At 34.0% G+C, this 14,328-nt stretch overlaps 1 protein-coding gene across 1 annotated transcript; it reads left to right on the forward strand.

Moving 5' to 3' along the window:
• The first annotated feature begins 994 nt into the window (after nucleotides 1-994).
• On the forward strand, nucleotides 995-11,838 carry LOC107749214 (fibronectin type III domain-containing protein 7-like). Its single transcript, XM_016564309.1, has 13 exons — nucleotides 995-1,120; nucleotides 1,516-1,531; nucleotides 2,091-2,348; nucleotides 3,020-3,156; nucleotides 3,349-3,487; nucleotides 4,963-5,220; nucleotides 6,032-6,103; nucleotides 8,043-8,294; nucleotides 8,387-8,641; nucleotides 9,738-9,998; nucleotides 10,103-10,132; nucleotides 10,341-10,381; nucleotides 11,182-11,838. The coding sequence occupies exons 1-12, from the start codon at nucleotides 1,061-1,063 to the stop codon at nucleotides 10,370-10,372; spliced, it is 1,770 nt and encodes a 589-aa protein (XP_016419795.1). The 5' UTR covers nucleotides 995-1,060; the 3' UTR covers nucleotides 10,373-10,381; nucleotides 11,182-11,838.
• The last annotated feature ends 2,490 nt before the right edge of the window (nucleotides 11,839-14,328 follow it).

The following is a 14,328-nucleotide window of genomic DNA, read 5'->3' on the forward strand; positions in this document are numbered from 1 at the left end:
GGGGACGTTCGCAGAGGCCATTTAGGGGACGTCCTGGGGACCTTTTTTTGTTAGCTGGGTATGCCATTCACACACAACGCATATTCAGCGCATTTTTTAGACGGACAGATATGACTGCTGCACTCGCGTCTCACACAAGAGATGTATGGAAAGCCATGCAAAGTTAAAATAGTTTAAACTTTTAGAAAACACGTCACGAATTTGTGGAGGTTTATTCCTTTTCACTGCGTCTCATATGTTTTTAAATGCAGTCTGTGTGAATGGCGCTTCGGCTCTTTGGATTAAGCAATGCATAAATACATGATGCTGTTTTGTTCATAATTGTTTATGCAATTTACGAAATTATATTTGATTTATATGAGTTCATTTAGATGTAATGCACGTTTTTTTATTGACTTATTTCCTTGCGTTGACAATTTAATGTTTAACCTATTTAATCTGCATATAAAACATTAGAAATGAGATATTCGTTAAATTTTTGTTTTGTGTTTGATTGTTAAAACAAAAAATATTTGTTGTTTGTCTCAATAAATTGTGTTAATTTAAAAATACAGTGGTTAAATTTAAACATTTTTTTCTATTGCTTTTTGTTTTAAAAAAGGTTATAAAAATGTCAATAATTATCGATACCGAACGATATGAAACATTATATCGTTGATACATTTTTTTAGCTATATCGCCCAGCCCTAGTTGTCATGCAAGTATGTAATACGATAAATGCCTCTTCAGATTTGTTGTACACTTTCTCAATTCATAATATGAATTAATACCATTGATACTTTTTAATTCTGAAGTATTATCCTTTTTTTTGTATATCCTCAAGTGTATTGATGGCTACCTGTGCTGTCCTTCAGCGCTGATAGGTCCAGTCTTCCTGTGACAGAGGGAGGGGGCACACGTGAACGCTCGGTACTCCCAGAACAATAAAATACCTGTTGGACGGTAATAGAGAGAAAAAAAACAGAACTTAAGCCTCAGCCATTACCCTGCAGAAATAGAGAGTCAAATCAGAAGAAGGAAGTGTGCCCTAAAGGCAGCTGATCTGCACCAAATTTGAGGCATGGAGTCGAAATATTTACATCTTTCTAATATCGTCTTATTGATTATTACTGTGCCACAGGTAAGAATAAAAATTCGTTTTTTCTTATGCATGCGATAAGTTACAGTTTTGGGGAAACTTGCTGGAAGAGTGTTTAAACGTGTACTGGGATTCTTAATAAACAGCATTGTAAAAACAGATTATTTGTAATGCATAAAACAATAGTCCTTTTTATTATACTACTGTCATGTTTTGCACTTGTACACACTTTCAAGTCGGATAGGAGGAAAAATAGCTCTGGATCTAAAATCTGTGCTGAGTGATGCTCAAATAAGCTTCCTTGGCCACTAATGGCACATAATACCATATGACAGAGTAATAGTTTTTCCCTGAAATAAGCAAAGAATGGATGCTTTCTAGCATGTTTTATATATATATTAAAAGTAATTTGTTGTATTTCTGCTCTTAATTTACAGATATGCAAAGCACATGGTAGGAGATCTTTAATATTTGTCATATTTGGGTCATTCCATGAAATTGGTGCATTTTGTCTTTCATGTAAACTGTAAAAGATGACTTCAACAAATACTTGACACAAACTTGTACTATATGTTATGGATATTATTCTTATCACATCCAAAAAGTTTTTTTTGTTTTTGTTTTCTGTCCCAGTGAAGATGATTTTTGGTCTGTTTACAAGTTTTTCTAGTTACAATTCTAATTAAATATGAAATAAAAGCTTGTATTTATTCTCACCGTCTCTACAGACGTAGAACTAATTTTGTAATATCGTAGTGGTGTAAAATCTGTTATTATATATATATAAAATAAACCTGTTATCATCCTTTCAGGGCATCATTTTCAGTTTAAAGACGTCAAGTTTTTAAGTTAAAACGTTGTCAAATCTTTCAACAGGCTAAAACTCACATTTTCAAAATTGACAAGGCGGACCATTTTGAGGAATGACCCGGTTATTTTCATCTTGTAGTATTAATGAATTGTAACAGGTATTATGATTATTATGCTATCCTAACCGCTTCTCTGTCTGCAGACATCACGTTATCCGTGTTCACCGTCACTTCCAAAAGTATGACGGTCCGTTGGAGCGGACATACCGGCGCGAGCTCGTACAAAATCACCGCCACGCCGAAAAACTCCCCAGAGCCGTCGGTTTTCGCGCAGTTCAGCGGCAGCACGGTGATGGGCTCCGTTAACTCGTTATCCCCGAACACTGTGTACAGGATGCGGGTCGAAGCCATGGACAACGCGGTGAACGTGCTCAGCAGCGCCGAAACGGAGGAGACGACAGGTAACGTTACTGACTTTTGTTTTGAGGCGTTGGACAAGCTGTCCATGATTAATTACAAAAGAAAAGTTAAAATCCAATAATTTAAAGTAAATAAAGTTAATTGAATAGTAATAATTTAAGTATTAATTTATTAGAAACATTATTTTATTTCATTTAATGGTTAACTGGTAACGATATTATGTAATAAATTATTAATTCATATGTATATATATTTTTTATTAATTTATTGAATAAATAAATGATTAACAAATTAAACGACTGACTAAGTAACTTACAACGTTGAACTGCAGTCTTGATTAAATATTTACTCATTTACCTACAGGATGTAACAATATTCAAGACTGTGAGAGCCATATATATCGATGAATATATATATATATATATATATATATATATACGTATATAAATAAAACACTGAGCCACAGATTTTATGAAGGGCACTTTACAATCTATAAATTATAAATGTATGCATTTATTTGTATGTGTTTATTCATTTAGTATATTATGAATTATTATAATTATTATAATAAAAAAAAAAACAGTGCATTTATCTACCATCATTACAAAATTAATAATTTATTCATATTTTTCTAGAAATTTAGCTATTGGTTATTTATTTATTGTAATTTCATTTATTATTATTATTATGTTCTTGTATTGTGTGCCATCAGCTCCTGAGGTCCCCCTCATATACCAGGCTTACTCCAAACACAGTGACAGCATCACAGTGGAGTTCGGTGTGGTGTCTGGTGCCACCAGCTACATCATCCGGGCAGAGAACGAGGATGGGTTCTTCTCTGCAAGCCTGGTGGACACTTCCCCCGGGACAGTGGTCGGTCTGCTGCCTTACACCCAATTCACACTCAGCGTTATTAATTTAATAAATAAATGATTAACAAATTAAACGACTAATTAAGTAACTTACAACGTTGAACTGCAGTCTTGATTAAATATTTACTCATTTACCTACAGGATGTAACAATATTCAAGACTGTGAGAGCTCTTCTCTGAAAGCCTGGTGAACACTTCCCCCGGGACAGTGGTTGGTCTGCTACCTTACACCCAATACACCCTCAGCGTGATGTCCGTCAACACTGGGGGAAGGAGTCAGCCTTCTCTAACTGTGAATGCTAGGACAGGTAAAATGACTTTCATTAAAACACCTTCTGCTTGATTTAAACATGCCTTTTGCTTAATACTTTGGCTATTTTATACTTCTTTCTTCTTTTTTTTCAAAAAAGGGTAACATCCCTGCTGTTTGTGACAGAAAAAAAGGATGGTTTACCATGGTTTAGGTGGTCTTCAACTGGTTACCTGCCCAACTAGCTGGTCTGCCAGCCTGAGCAATGGAAATGACAAACCCAAAACCCCTATAAAACCATCAAACCAGACAGGACTAGCATGATGGCCTACTCAAACTTATAAATTTGTTCAAATTTGATATGTTAGTTCAATACATATATCATTCGAAACAATTATGCTAATCTGCGGTTATTAATCCGTTTCAGTCCAAAAACAGTTTACTACCATACTTTACTGATTTAATATGGATTATGGAAAACGTAGTCCTCAAATCCACGGCATAACACTATAAAGATCAAATAAAATGTACCTTGTAGCCTTCCAACCAACACAGACATTTTCATATAAAGCTCATTTTATAAAGATAACACAACATAGAATAGAAGGAAACTTGAGCACTATTCCCTGTTTGGTTGACAATGAGTTGGTATTTAAAACCTGTAACAATAACACAGTATTGTTTACTCCAGCTATTGTGTAGAGCTGGTACCTCTGGCTCTACCGACTGTTGACGGTAACTGCACCTTGAGCTGGACTTTATACCCAAAACTGAATGAAAAGATAAAACCATGAGAACTAGGCTGTTGCTTCTCCCCAAGGAACGGCTTTGACGTAACATAAGAGGGACGGGTTTCATAAAGTTTCATTTATAACAACAGAACTTACACTCTATCTCATTTCACCCAACAGACACGCTGCAGGTTGTTGTTTTCGTCTCAAGATCCTATATCTGTCCGTATCAGACATTTATGCTAGTATAATTTTAAAACTAATCATAGTATATCTGCAGATAAGCACTGGAACATCTCACAACAAATAATATTTTTCCTATAATAGTGTATTAAGGGGATAGTCCACCCAAAAATAAAAATGCTATCATTATTTACTCATTGTCATGTCATTCTAAATATGCATGATGTTATTTCTTCTGTGGAACACAAAAGAAGACATTTTCAAGAATGCTGGTAACCAAATGGTCCCATTGTCTTCTATAGTTGACAAAAAATATAGATATGGGATCTCAATGGGACCCAAAATTGTTTGGTGTTCCACAGAAGAAAGAAACTCATACAGGTTTGGAATTAAATGAGGGTGAGTAAATGATAACAGATTTTTCATATTTGGGTGGACTATCCATTTAATTTAGTTTTTTTCAGTTGTAATGATCGAAACTCACCACTAGGGGCAGTAACTGTTGAGTCTTTGCCTGTGATTATGCACTTGCTGTTTTGTCAACATGTTCTATTCCTTCTGTCTTTCATTATGCTAATAAAACTAAGTTATTAAAATTTTTTTTTTTCTCTGTTTGCAGTGTTGGTAGCCCCAGATCTGATTTCCAGCTCCCCCAGCAGTGACATCATTGTGATAGAGTGGAATCCAGTGGACCATGCTGTGCTGTACAGCCTGGTCATGACCATGGAGGGCTCAGACACGCGGGTCAGACTCAACACGTCTGAGACCAATATGACCTTCACTGACCTTCAGCCTGGCACCACCTACAGCATCAAGGGCAATGCCTGGGATCCAGATGGTAACCAAGGAGATGACATCACTGTCTACCAAATCACACGTAAGGGCTTACTTGTTTCTAGTACTTTAAACAGAATGTGTTCACACAATGCATTTCCCAATAAACTGCTTGGATCTTTTAATTGAAAGAGGCGGGACCCAGTGTCCCACAACCAGCATGTTCAGCCTTACAAATTCTCTCATTCCGTGAAGTGTTTTGCCTGACTCTGTGTACTAGAAAATCTGTTCATAATTTTGTAAAATGTAAATAAAACTATGAATCAAGAATTTTCAATGAAGAATTTTAGTAATCAGTTTTGGGTCCCATTGCCTTCACAGTATTTTTTGTCCAAACTATGGAAGCCAATTGGACCCAGAATGTCTTCTTTCAAAATATCAGCTTTTGTGATCCACAGAAGAAAGCAAGTCCTAAAACATTTTGCCACATGTCTGCCAATGGCTGGTGACTAAGATTTATCATCCATAAATATTGTTACCATCCATGAAACTTTATATGCATTGTTTCATTAAAAATATGCAGACCAAATTGGGGAAACACATCTAATTGCAATTTATTATTATTATTTTTAATAGTACAATATTAATATTTACAGTTGTTTTTTCTTTGCTTTCAAACTTTAAACCATAAGGCTTTTATTTGGGCAGAAAACTATAGGGAAACTTCAGTTTTGTTGACAACAGATTTATAAACCATTCTTATTACAAACTTTGGAAAACATTTGGTGCATGTTGCATTTTCAAATGCACTTAAAGGGTTAGTTCACCCAAAAATTAAAATTCTGTCATTAATTACTCACCCTCATGTCGTTGTAAAATAAAGTCGTTATTTATGTTTTCTTACTGTACAAAAGGTGTGGTGGTGCGGCCCTGCAGTGAGACACAAGGATGCAATAACACCTGTAGTGCACATACACGCCGAACAGGTACACACATAAATGCTCATTTGCATGTGAACCCACAAGATACTGCTGGGCAATATGCCGCATACAAAAAGTACCATGATGGTACCATGTTTTGTTGTATAGTTACAATAATAGTAACATGTTTTTTTTAGGTACTTTGAATACAATGTAAATATAATGTAACAATTATTGAAATTAACATTGTATAAATACAATTTCATATACAAATACAAATACAATTGCATTTATTCAAAGTATTTCCAAAAATACAATGGTATAATAGTAATAATAATAATAAATTATAGTAATAATAATCAATATTATTATTATTATTATTATTTTTGCATTTACATGATTCTCAAAGTACTTCTGAAATACTGTTATAATTATATTATTATTAGAAATATTAATGATATTTATATAAATATTAATAATATATTTGTACATAGTACCTTTAAAAGTTGCTTCGTACGGAACCCCGCACATGGCATGCAGGAAAAAAATAGTAGGCTAAATCGTGTGCACGTTTGACTATTTCGTTCCCTCAATTTATAAATTGTGCGCACAATTTACTAATTCGTTTCCTCGATTTATAAATTGTGCACACGATTTATAAATCAAGAGAACGAATTAGTAAATTGTGCGCACGATTTACCAAATTGAGGGAACAAAATAGTAATCGTGTGCACGTTTTAGTACATCGAGGGAACGAATTAGTAAATCGTGGGCACGATTTATTTATTTTTTAATTTATTTTCTTGCATGTCATGTGCGGGGCTCCGTAGCTTCGCAATGCACTTAACATTATAAAACAAAGATATAAAAAATAAATTACTAGTGTGTGGTATACCACATAAAATTAAGTACCATGGAATACCATGTTTTGTGGTACACTTACCATGGTATTTTTTAAGTACTTTAACCAACATGTACATACAATATAAACAACAATTAACAACAACAATGGTTGTTGTTATCATTATTATTGTTAACATATAGTACATATACTATATGTAATAACATATGTTAAAATACTGTATATTATATATGATGCTCAAAGTACTTCCAAAAATACCACGTTATAATATTAGTATTGTAATAATAATATTACATATTATTATGATTATGATTAAAATATTAATGATTTATATAAATATTAATATTGTTTTTATATAACACATTTAAAGGTAGCTTTTCAATGCACTTTATATATAAAAACAAAATGACAAAAACAAGATATGAAATTAAAAAATCATTAAACATATTTAAAAATATAAATAAAAAAAGAATAAAATCAATTATTTATGAAACAAAATTAACATGGGTAGAAAAAAATTATTTTTTAAAATAAAACAAAACACAAAGTGAAAATAGTAAAAGTCTTCCTAAAATAATCGGAATAACTTTAGTTTCATTACCATGGTATATTTCAAAGTACTATAGTATTGCTATACTATATGTGACCCTGGACCACAAAACCAGTCATAAGGGTCAGTTTTTTAAATTGAGATTTATACATTGTCTGAAAGCTGAATAAATACGCTTTCCATTGATGTATGGTTTGTTAGGATAGGACAACATTTGGCGGAGATACAACTATTTGAAAATCTGGAATATGAGGGTGCAAAAAAAATCTAAATATTGAGAAAATTGCCTTTAAAGTTGTCCAAATGAAGTCCTTAGCTATGCATATTACTAATCAAAAATTAAGTTTTGATATATTTACAGTAGGAAATTTACAAAATATCTTCATGGAACATGATCTTTACTTAATATCCTAATGATGTTTGGCATAAAAGAAAAATCTATAATTTTAACCCATACAATGTATTTTTGGCTATTGCTACAAATATACTCGTGCTACTTAAGACTGGTTTTGTGCTTCAGGGTCACATATGATCTTATCACTGTAACATGGTATCAGTTTTTATGAAATTAAGCTTATTTCTCTTTCTCTCAGCTCCCTGTGCCCCTGTGATCCTCAACGTGACTCAGGTGAACTCTTCCACGGTGGAGGTGTTCTGGATGGCTAAAAACACCGAGGCTAACTACACTGTGATCGCCATAGGTCTCCCCCACTTGCTCACCTGCTCATCCAGCGGCACTTCCTGCTACATCAGTGTGTCCTGTGGATCCACATATGACGTCAGCACCTACGCCACAACCACAGCAGGACAGAGTCTTCCCAGCTACTCCATTCCCCTGGAAACAGGTGCAGTAATGAAGATAGAAAACATCCGGAAATAGATAATTAATGGTTGACAATGGTCAAGCGATAAATAAATGTCCCCTTTCTCTCTCCAGGACCCTGTTGTCCAGAAACTCTGAGTGTTGAGCAGGTGACCCAGTCTATGACAAACATCACTTGGTCGGCTGCCACAGGGGCGCGGTCTTATGTCACCTCTTTGACATCCCCCAGAGGTCACGCCAGATGTCACACCATGGACAACCACTGCCTGCTGGGATGCATCACATGTGGCACCAGCTACAATGTGTCGCTGGAGGCCTTCAGCATTACTGGACATAAATCAGAGTGCAGTTACCACGGTTTCTCTGCAAGTGAGTAAAGTAGCTTTCTCATGGCATCACTACAGATTAGACACTAACATATTTAACCACATAACTGGTTACTAGTCATTTACTCGAGTATGTGCTTTAGATTAAACATGGTGTCCTTTTTCCAACAAACTTCTTTTCTTGAGAAGTGCTTGTTCACATTCTATTTATCTATCTATCTATCTATCTATCCGTCCGTCCGTCCGTCCGTCCGTCTGTCCGTCCATCTATCTATCTATTTATATGATTAATTATAGCTTTATATGATTAATATTTATTTTTATATATAACACCCTTAAAATAGTTTTAAATTCATATAAGAAAACTAATAATAAGGAATTAAATACAAATATTTAAAATAATAATAATAAAGAATTAAAAATAAAAAAATTGAAATTATTAAAAAAACAAAACACAAAATTATTCACTACAGATTCAGCATTTGCAAACATTTGACTGGTTAATAGTCATTTACTCTAGTAGATGCTTTTAATTCAACCTGGTGTTCTTCTGTCGATTTATATTTTAAGCTTGTGCTCTTTCTTTAAAATAATAATAATAGTAATAATAGTAGTTATTAGTATTATTACATTTATTATTCCTATTTATACGAATATTATGAATACTTGTACCTTTAAAGATAGATTCTCAGTGCACTTAAGAAAACAAAGACAAAAACAATATATGAGAGTAAAAAGAATGAAGATTAATTACAAATAAAAAAGTGAAATGATTAATAATAAAACAAAGCACAAGTAAAGTCAAGTAAAGGGTTTCATTAAAACAACATCATGTGATTGAGAAATAAAAAATGAAAATCTAATATATGACAATGTGACATATTGTTTATCCAATGTCTAATTTAAAAATATATTTAAAATGAATGAAATTAAATAAAATAAAATAAATTACAGTTGGAATAAAGAAACAAGCAAAATGTCTGTGTAAATCAGTTGTAAAACCATTTTTTGCATAGATTCAATATAATCATACTTGTTAATGGTTTTAAGAATGATTTACGCAAAGTTTTGAATAAATCAATGAAAAATGGAAACTTTCACCATTCTATCTCATTTTCATTATCTGTAACCTCTCTCAGGTGCGTGTTGTCCGTCCAGCGTGAGACTCTACCGGATGGATAACAACACTCTTCGGGTGTACTGGCGCTCTTCTCCAGGCCTGTACAACTACACAGCCGACCTGCACGGTACCAGATCCAACCACACCTGCAGTGCCACAAATGGGGCTCATGGATGTGACATCTCTGAGATCCTGTGTGGGGAAGTATACACTGTCGTGGTCGCTCCCTTAACACAAGAGGGTTTGAAGGTCACATACTGCCCCAGAAGACTCTACTCAGGTACAAAATGATGTTATAATTTTAAATAAAACAAGAAAAAAAATATGAATAAAACATCACATTTTAATCTTATAAAATGACGTTTCTTTCTTTTTTTTTTTCAGTCTCCTGTTCTGGAAACACTGTGGGAATGGGTGTGTATTCTTATTGAAACTCATCTTCAATCATACACTTTTAAATATTTATAATATATATTAATATAATATTATATCATTTGAATATTATATAGTACTATTTTAAAAAATATACACGTCAAAAAATAGACATTTAGAAATGACAAGCTCTTCCAAGCACATTCCCTATGACTCAGTGCTATATAACTGCTTTTCTGTGGATCTGCAGTGATCTATCGAGGCCGGAGGAGTGTGGACTAAAACCTTTTTGTGAGTAATTGCATATAAATTATGACTGAATGTTTACATTTGCTGTCATCACACACAGATGCGGAGTCTCATGGGAAAGATTTACCCAGGGCATCCGAAACTGGAGGCCTTTGTGTCCACCATAAGATCAGATCACCATAAGACATGTGGACATGTTTATTTCTATACAGCCTGTGACAATAAAATATGACACTTGTGCTCTTGGGACTCCAGATGCGCATCTCAGTCAAAATGTCTTCAGATATGATAAATGATAAAGTGTCTTGTTACTTGTCTTAAAACATTTAGGAATAAAAATAAATCTTATAAAGTCTGAAAAAATCAAATCATATTTTAAAAGAAATCCTACTTAAGACATTCTTTTCATGACAATTAAGCACTTCCCCTTTTTGTTTTTTCTTTAAATGTAATTCCCACTGGTGATTGTCCTTAGATCCTCCTTACTGTACGTAATGCATTACTATTTTTATTTGATTTTTAACAATTACTACAATGTTTCCTGTGAGGGGTAGGTTTAGGGGTAGGGTTGGTGAAGGGCAATAGAATATACGGTCTGTACAGTATAAAAACCATTACGCCTATGGAGAGTCCCCACTTTTCACAAAAACAAACCTGTGTGTGTGTGTGTGTGATAAGATGCTGTGGAAAAAAAAGACAAAACTATTATGAGAATGTTGCAGGATCTTGTCTTTGACATGACATGAATGATGTATAGGCCATATACATTTCAGTGTGTATATGATCAAAGTTGGACCTCCCGCAAATGTCCGGTTCTCATGTCTTTTTGTCTTCTGTCAAAGGGCACAGATGAAAGAAGATGGAGCTCTGACGTCATCAATGGAGACAACAGGGCATTCTCTTCTCACCACTTTCATCTCGCCACATTTATATACTGTTTGCCAGCAATACCTATAACAATTGGCTCAATGAAAATGTATGTGTATCTTTAAGGTCTTTTAAACATGACAACAAAAATATATATTTTTCAATCAAATTGTTAACCATTTCTAAATGTGTGATATTTTATACATACATTTCCTTTGTATTATGAAGTTTGCATTTATACTGTAATTTCCTGATATTCAAAGCATGTCATGAAGCCCAAATGTTTACATGTCCAAAAAAAGTAATATCATAATGTCACAAGAAAAATGACTATGTTAATGTAGTGTAATGATTCGAACAACACTATAAGCATTTGTAGGAATTCCCCTAAGCAGCAAGCCTCCAAAGGGAGTGGACCAGTGTGTTTTATACAGGGTAGACCTCCTCTGAACTAGGATGGGAAATTCGAACAGCACAAGTTTCATGTTCAGTGTCCGCCCCAGGTCATGTGTACTTTGGATGATATATTACATTGAATTTGCAAAATATGTATGTTTACTAATGACCTACAGCCTGAGAACCTCAATACAATAGCAGCCTTTAGTACTCTTAATAAACAGCATGAAGCATTACATATTGAGAATATTTTTTTTATTAACATTTCAGATTTTTTTCCACTATTTGCTATTTATATATTTATTTTATGTACGTTATAGTGCTGCTAAAGTTAACGCACTAATTCTTTAGATTGACTAAATGTTAAACGCTATTACATTTATTTGACAATTTTTTTTGCACAATTTGACAATACTGTTCTGTTTCTAATAACTGGTGTAAACAGTCAGAACAAGAACAAAAGTTTTCCATCTCAAATGTCAAAAGACACAAACCACACATTTATCAGTTGATAGGAACTTCCTCTTTCTCTACCTTGTCATTGAAGATCAGCACACGACTGGCTCACATGCATATTTTTCTATCTATCTAATGGCACATGTATTGATAAATGAAACCCAGATGGGAAATATTATCATTTTAAGCTGCAAAATACCTCAAAGACATGGCATGACACACAAAAGAAACAAATCCACGGCACAAACATAGATTCCTGAGCTGTGTTATCATCTACTTCATGAAAACTAACACACCAGAAGATATTATGTTCTCTTACATAACACCATATTTAGTGGCACTTGCTAAGATAAGCATCACTGTTACCAGTACTGGATTTGAACACACCCTGAACAATAAATATTAAACTTCAGTAACTCATCCTGCACCATCTGTGCTATGGGTGTGAGCAATACCTCAAATCAGATGAAAACCTTCCACAGATTTACACTGAAAACCAGAATATGGTATAGAGACTTGAAGCTAATTAGCAACCACCCAAAAAACCCAAATACCACATGACATATAAAACCACCCGGAACAACCTTGCAAACATTTAGTAACATCACAGCAGCCATAATAGCAATGTTATAGCAAGTACCCACAACATTCTATTATTGTGGCCATTGGTTTTGCATTGGCAAGGACCACTGACATTTTCTTTAGATTTTTACATTTTTTAAGAACTTGTAAGTAGTGCTGCAATCAAAATGGATTTTTTTTTGTCTCTTTTATTGTCCATCAGGTGGAATTTTTTTATTTTTTTTTACAACTATGAGTCTAACCACTTAAGTAATAGCGCACAACTACTCAAAAAGTCACATGATTTGAAGCATTCATGCCCAGTTTAATACTTTGGGATATATTAACTATAATAGAAAACTGGCCAAAGAACTAATATTTTGATATATCATAGAGTACTGTGAGTGCACTCTAAGTAGCTTTGTGTAAGTGTCAGCAAAATGCATAAATATAACAATAACATTGCTGACAGATGCACTGATATGACAGAGATACCATACCTACAGCATGCGGGTAGAACGTGAGACGGACCTGTCATTGTCTTGCATGAACATTAGGTGCCTAAAACGTGAGCAATGTATAGCTTCTGAGAGAAAAGATGTGCCTCAAACGCGTGCCATAAAGACACTGATCATTCATCCTGTGGGAAAGATTACTGATGACGCTTATACCAGGTAAACAAATACTTAAAGATTTGGTTTCTACTACAAGACATTAAATCTCCTGATTCTAATATTTTTCTTCTAAGCAACAGGCCCAAGTAGGCTAATCTCAGATTCGTCTGTGGAATATACTATACAACTTTTGCAAAGATTTTTGCTCCAATTTACTGCATGAGTCGACGCTAGTTTCCGAAAATCAGAGCTAGATTTCACAGAATATCACGTAATGTATTATGGACACAGACTATATTTATTTTCGCTTCAGACTATGAATCCATCCATTTGGATATGAAACATGTTTGATATTTTGACATTTACTTTTTATCTCACAATTCTGATTTTTTTCTTCTTCTCGCAATTGTAAGGTTACATCTCACAATTCTGACTTTTCTTCTAAAAATTGCAACTTTGCATATCGCAATTTCGACTCATAAACTCGCAGCTGTGCGTTTATTTGTCGCAATTCTGAGCAAGTTAGAATTGTGAGACGAACTCGCAATTCTGAGAAACAATGTCTGACTTGTGAGATATAAACTGAAAATTGTGAGAAAAGAATATTAGAATTGTGAGATAAAAGGTCGTTGCGAGTTTATATCTCACAGCTCGGGCTTTTCTCAGAATTGTGAGAAGAAGAAAAAACTGGGAAGAAAAGTTACAGTTGTGAGAAATAACTCGCAACTGCAAGATAAAAAGGTCACAATCGTGAGACAAGAAGTCTTTGTGCTCTTTAGGCCTAACGGGCTTCCATATGTTTTTGCGTGTCTTACTCTGTAAGTCTTATAAAGTTGTACAAAGCCAAATGTGTGAAGCCCAGTGTTTTAATAGGTGTTCAGATCTGAAAAGTTGGGACCCATTTTATAGGTGTCGTTAACTATTATGTTCTTACATTTAAATTAATCATTTGATACAATGCAATTATTGTGTAGCCTACATAAACGTTTTTACATTGTACCTGTATTTGAAAATACCATCCTGTATTTACACCCGTAATTAATTTCTGTAGTTACATCTACCCCTTAAACCTAATCATACCACCAAACCTGTCCC

The sequence above is a fragment of the Sinocyclocheilus rhinocerous genome, unplaced genomic scaffold, assembly GCF_001515625.1.
Source record: "Sinocyclocheilus rhinocerous isolate Xijiao unplaced genomic scaffold, SAMN03320098_v1.1 scaffold919, whole genome shotgun sequence".
NCBI classification, from domain to species: Eukaryota; Metazoa; Chordata; class Actinopteri; order Cypriniformes; family Cyprinidae; genus Sinocyclocheilus; species Sinocyclocheilus rhinocerous.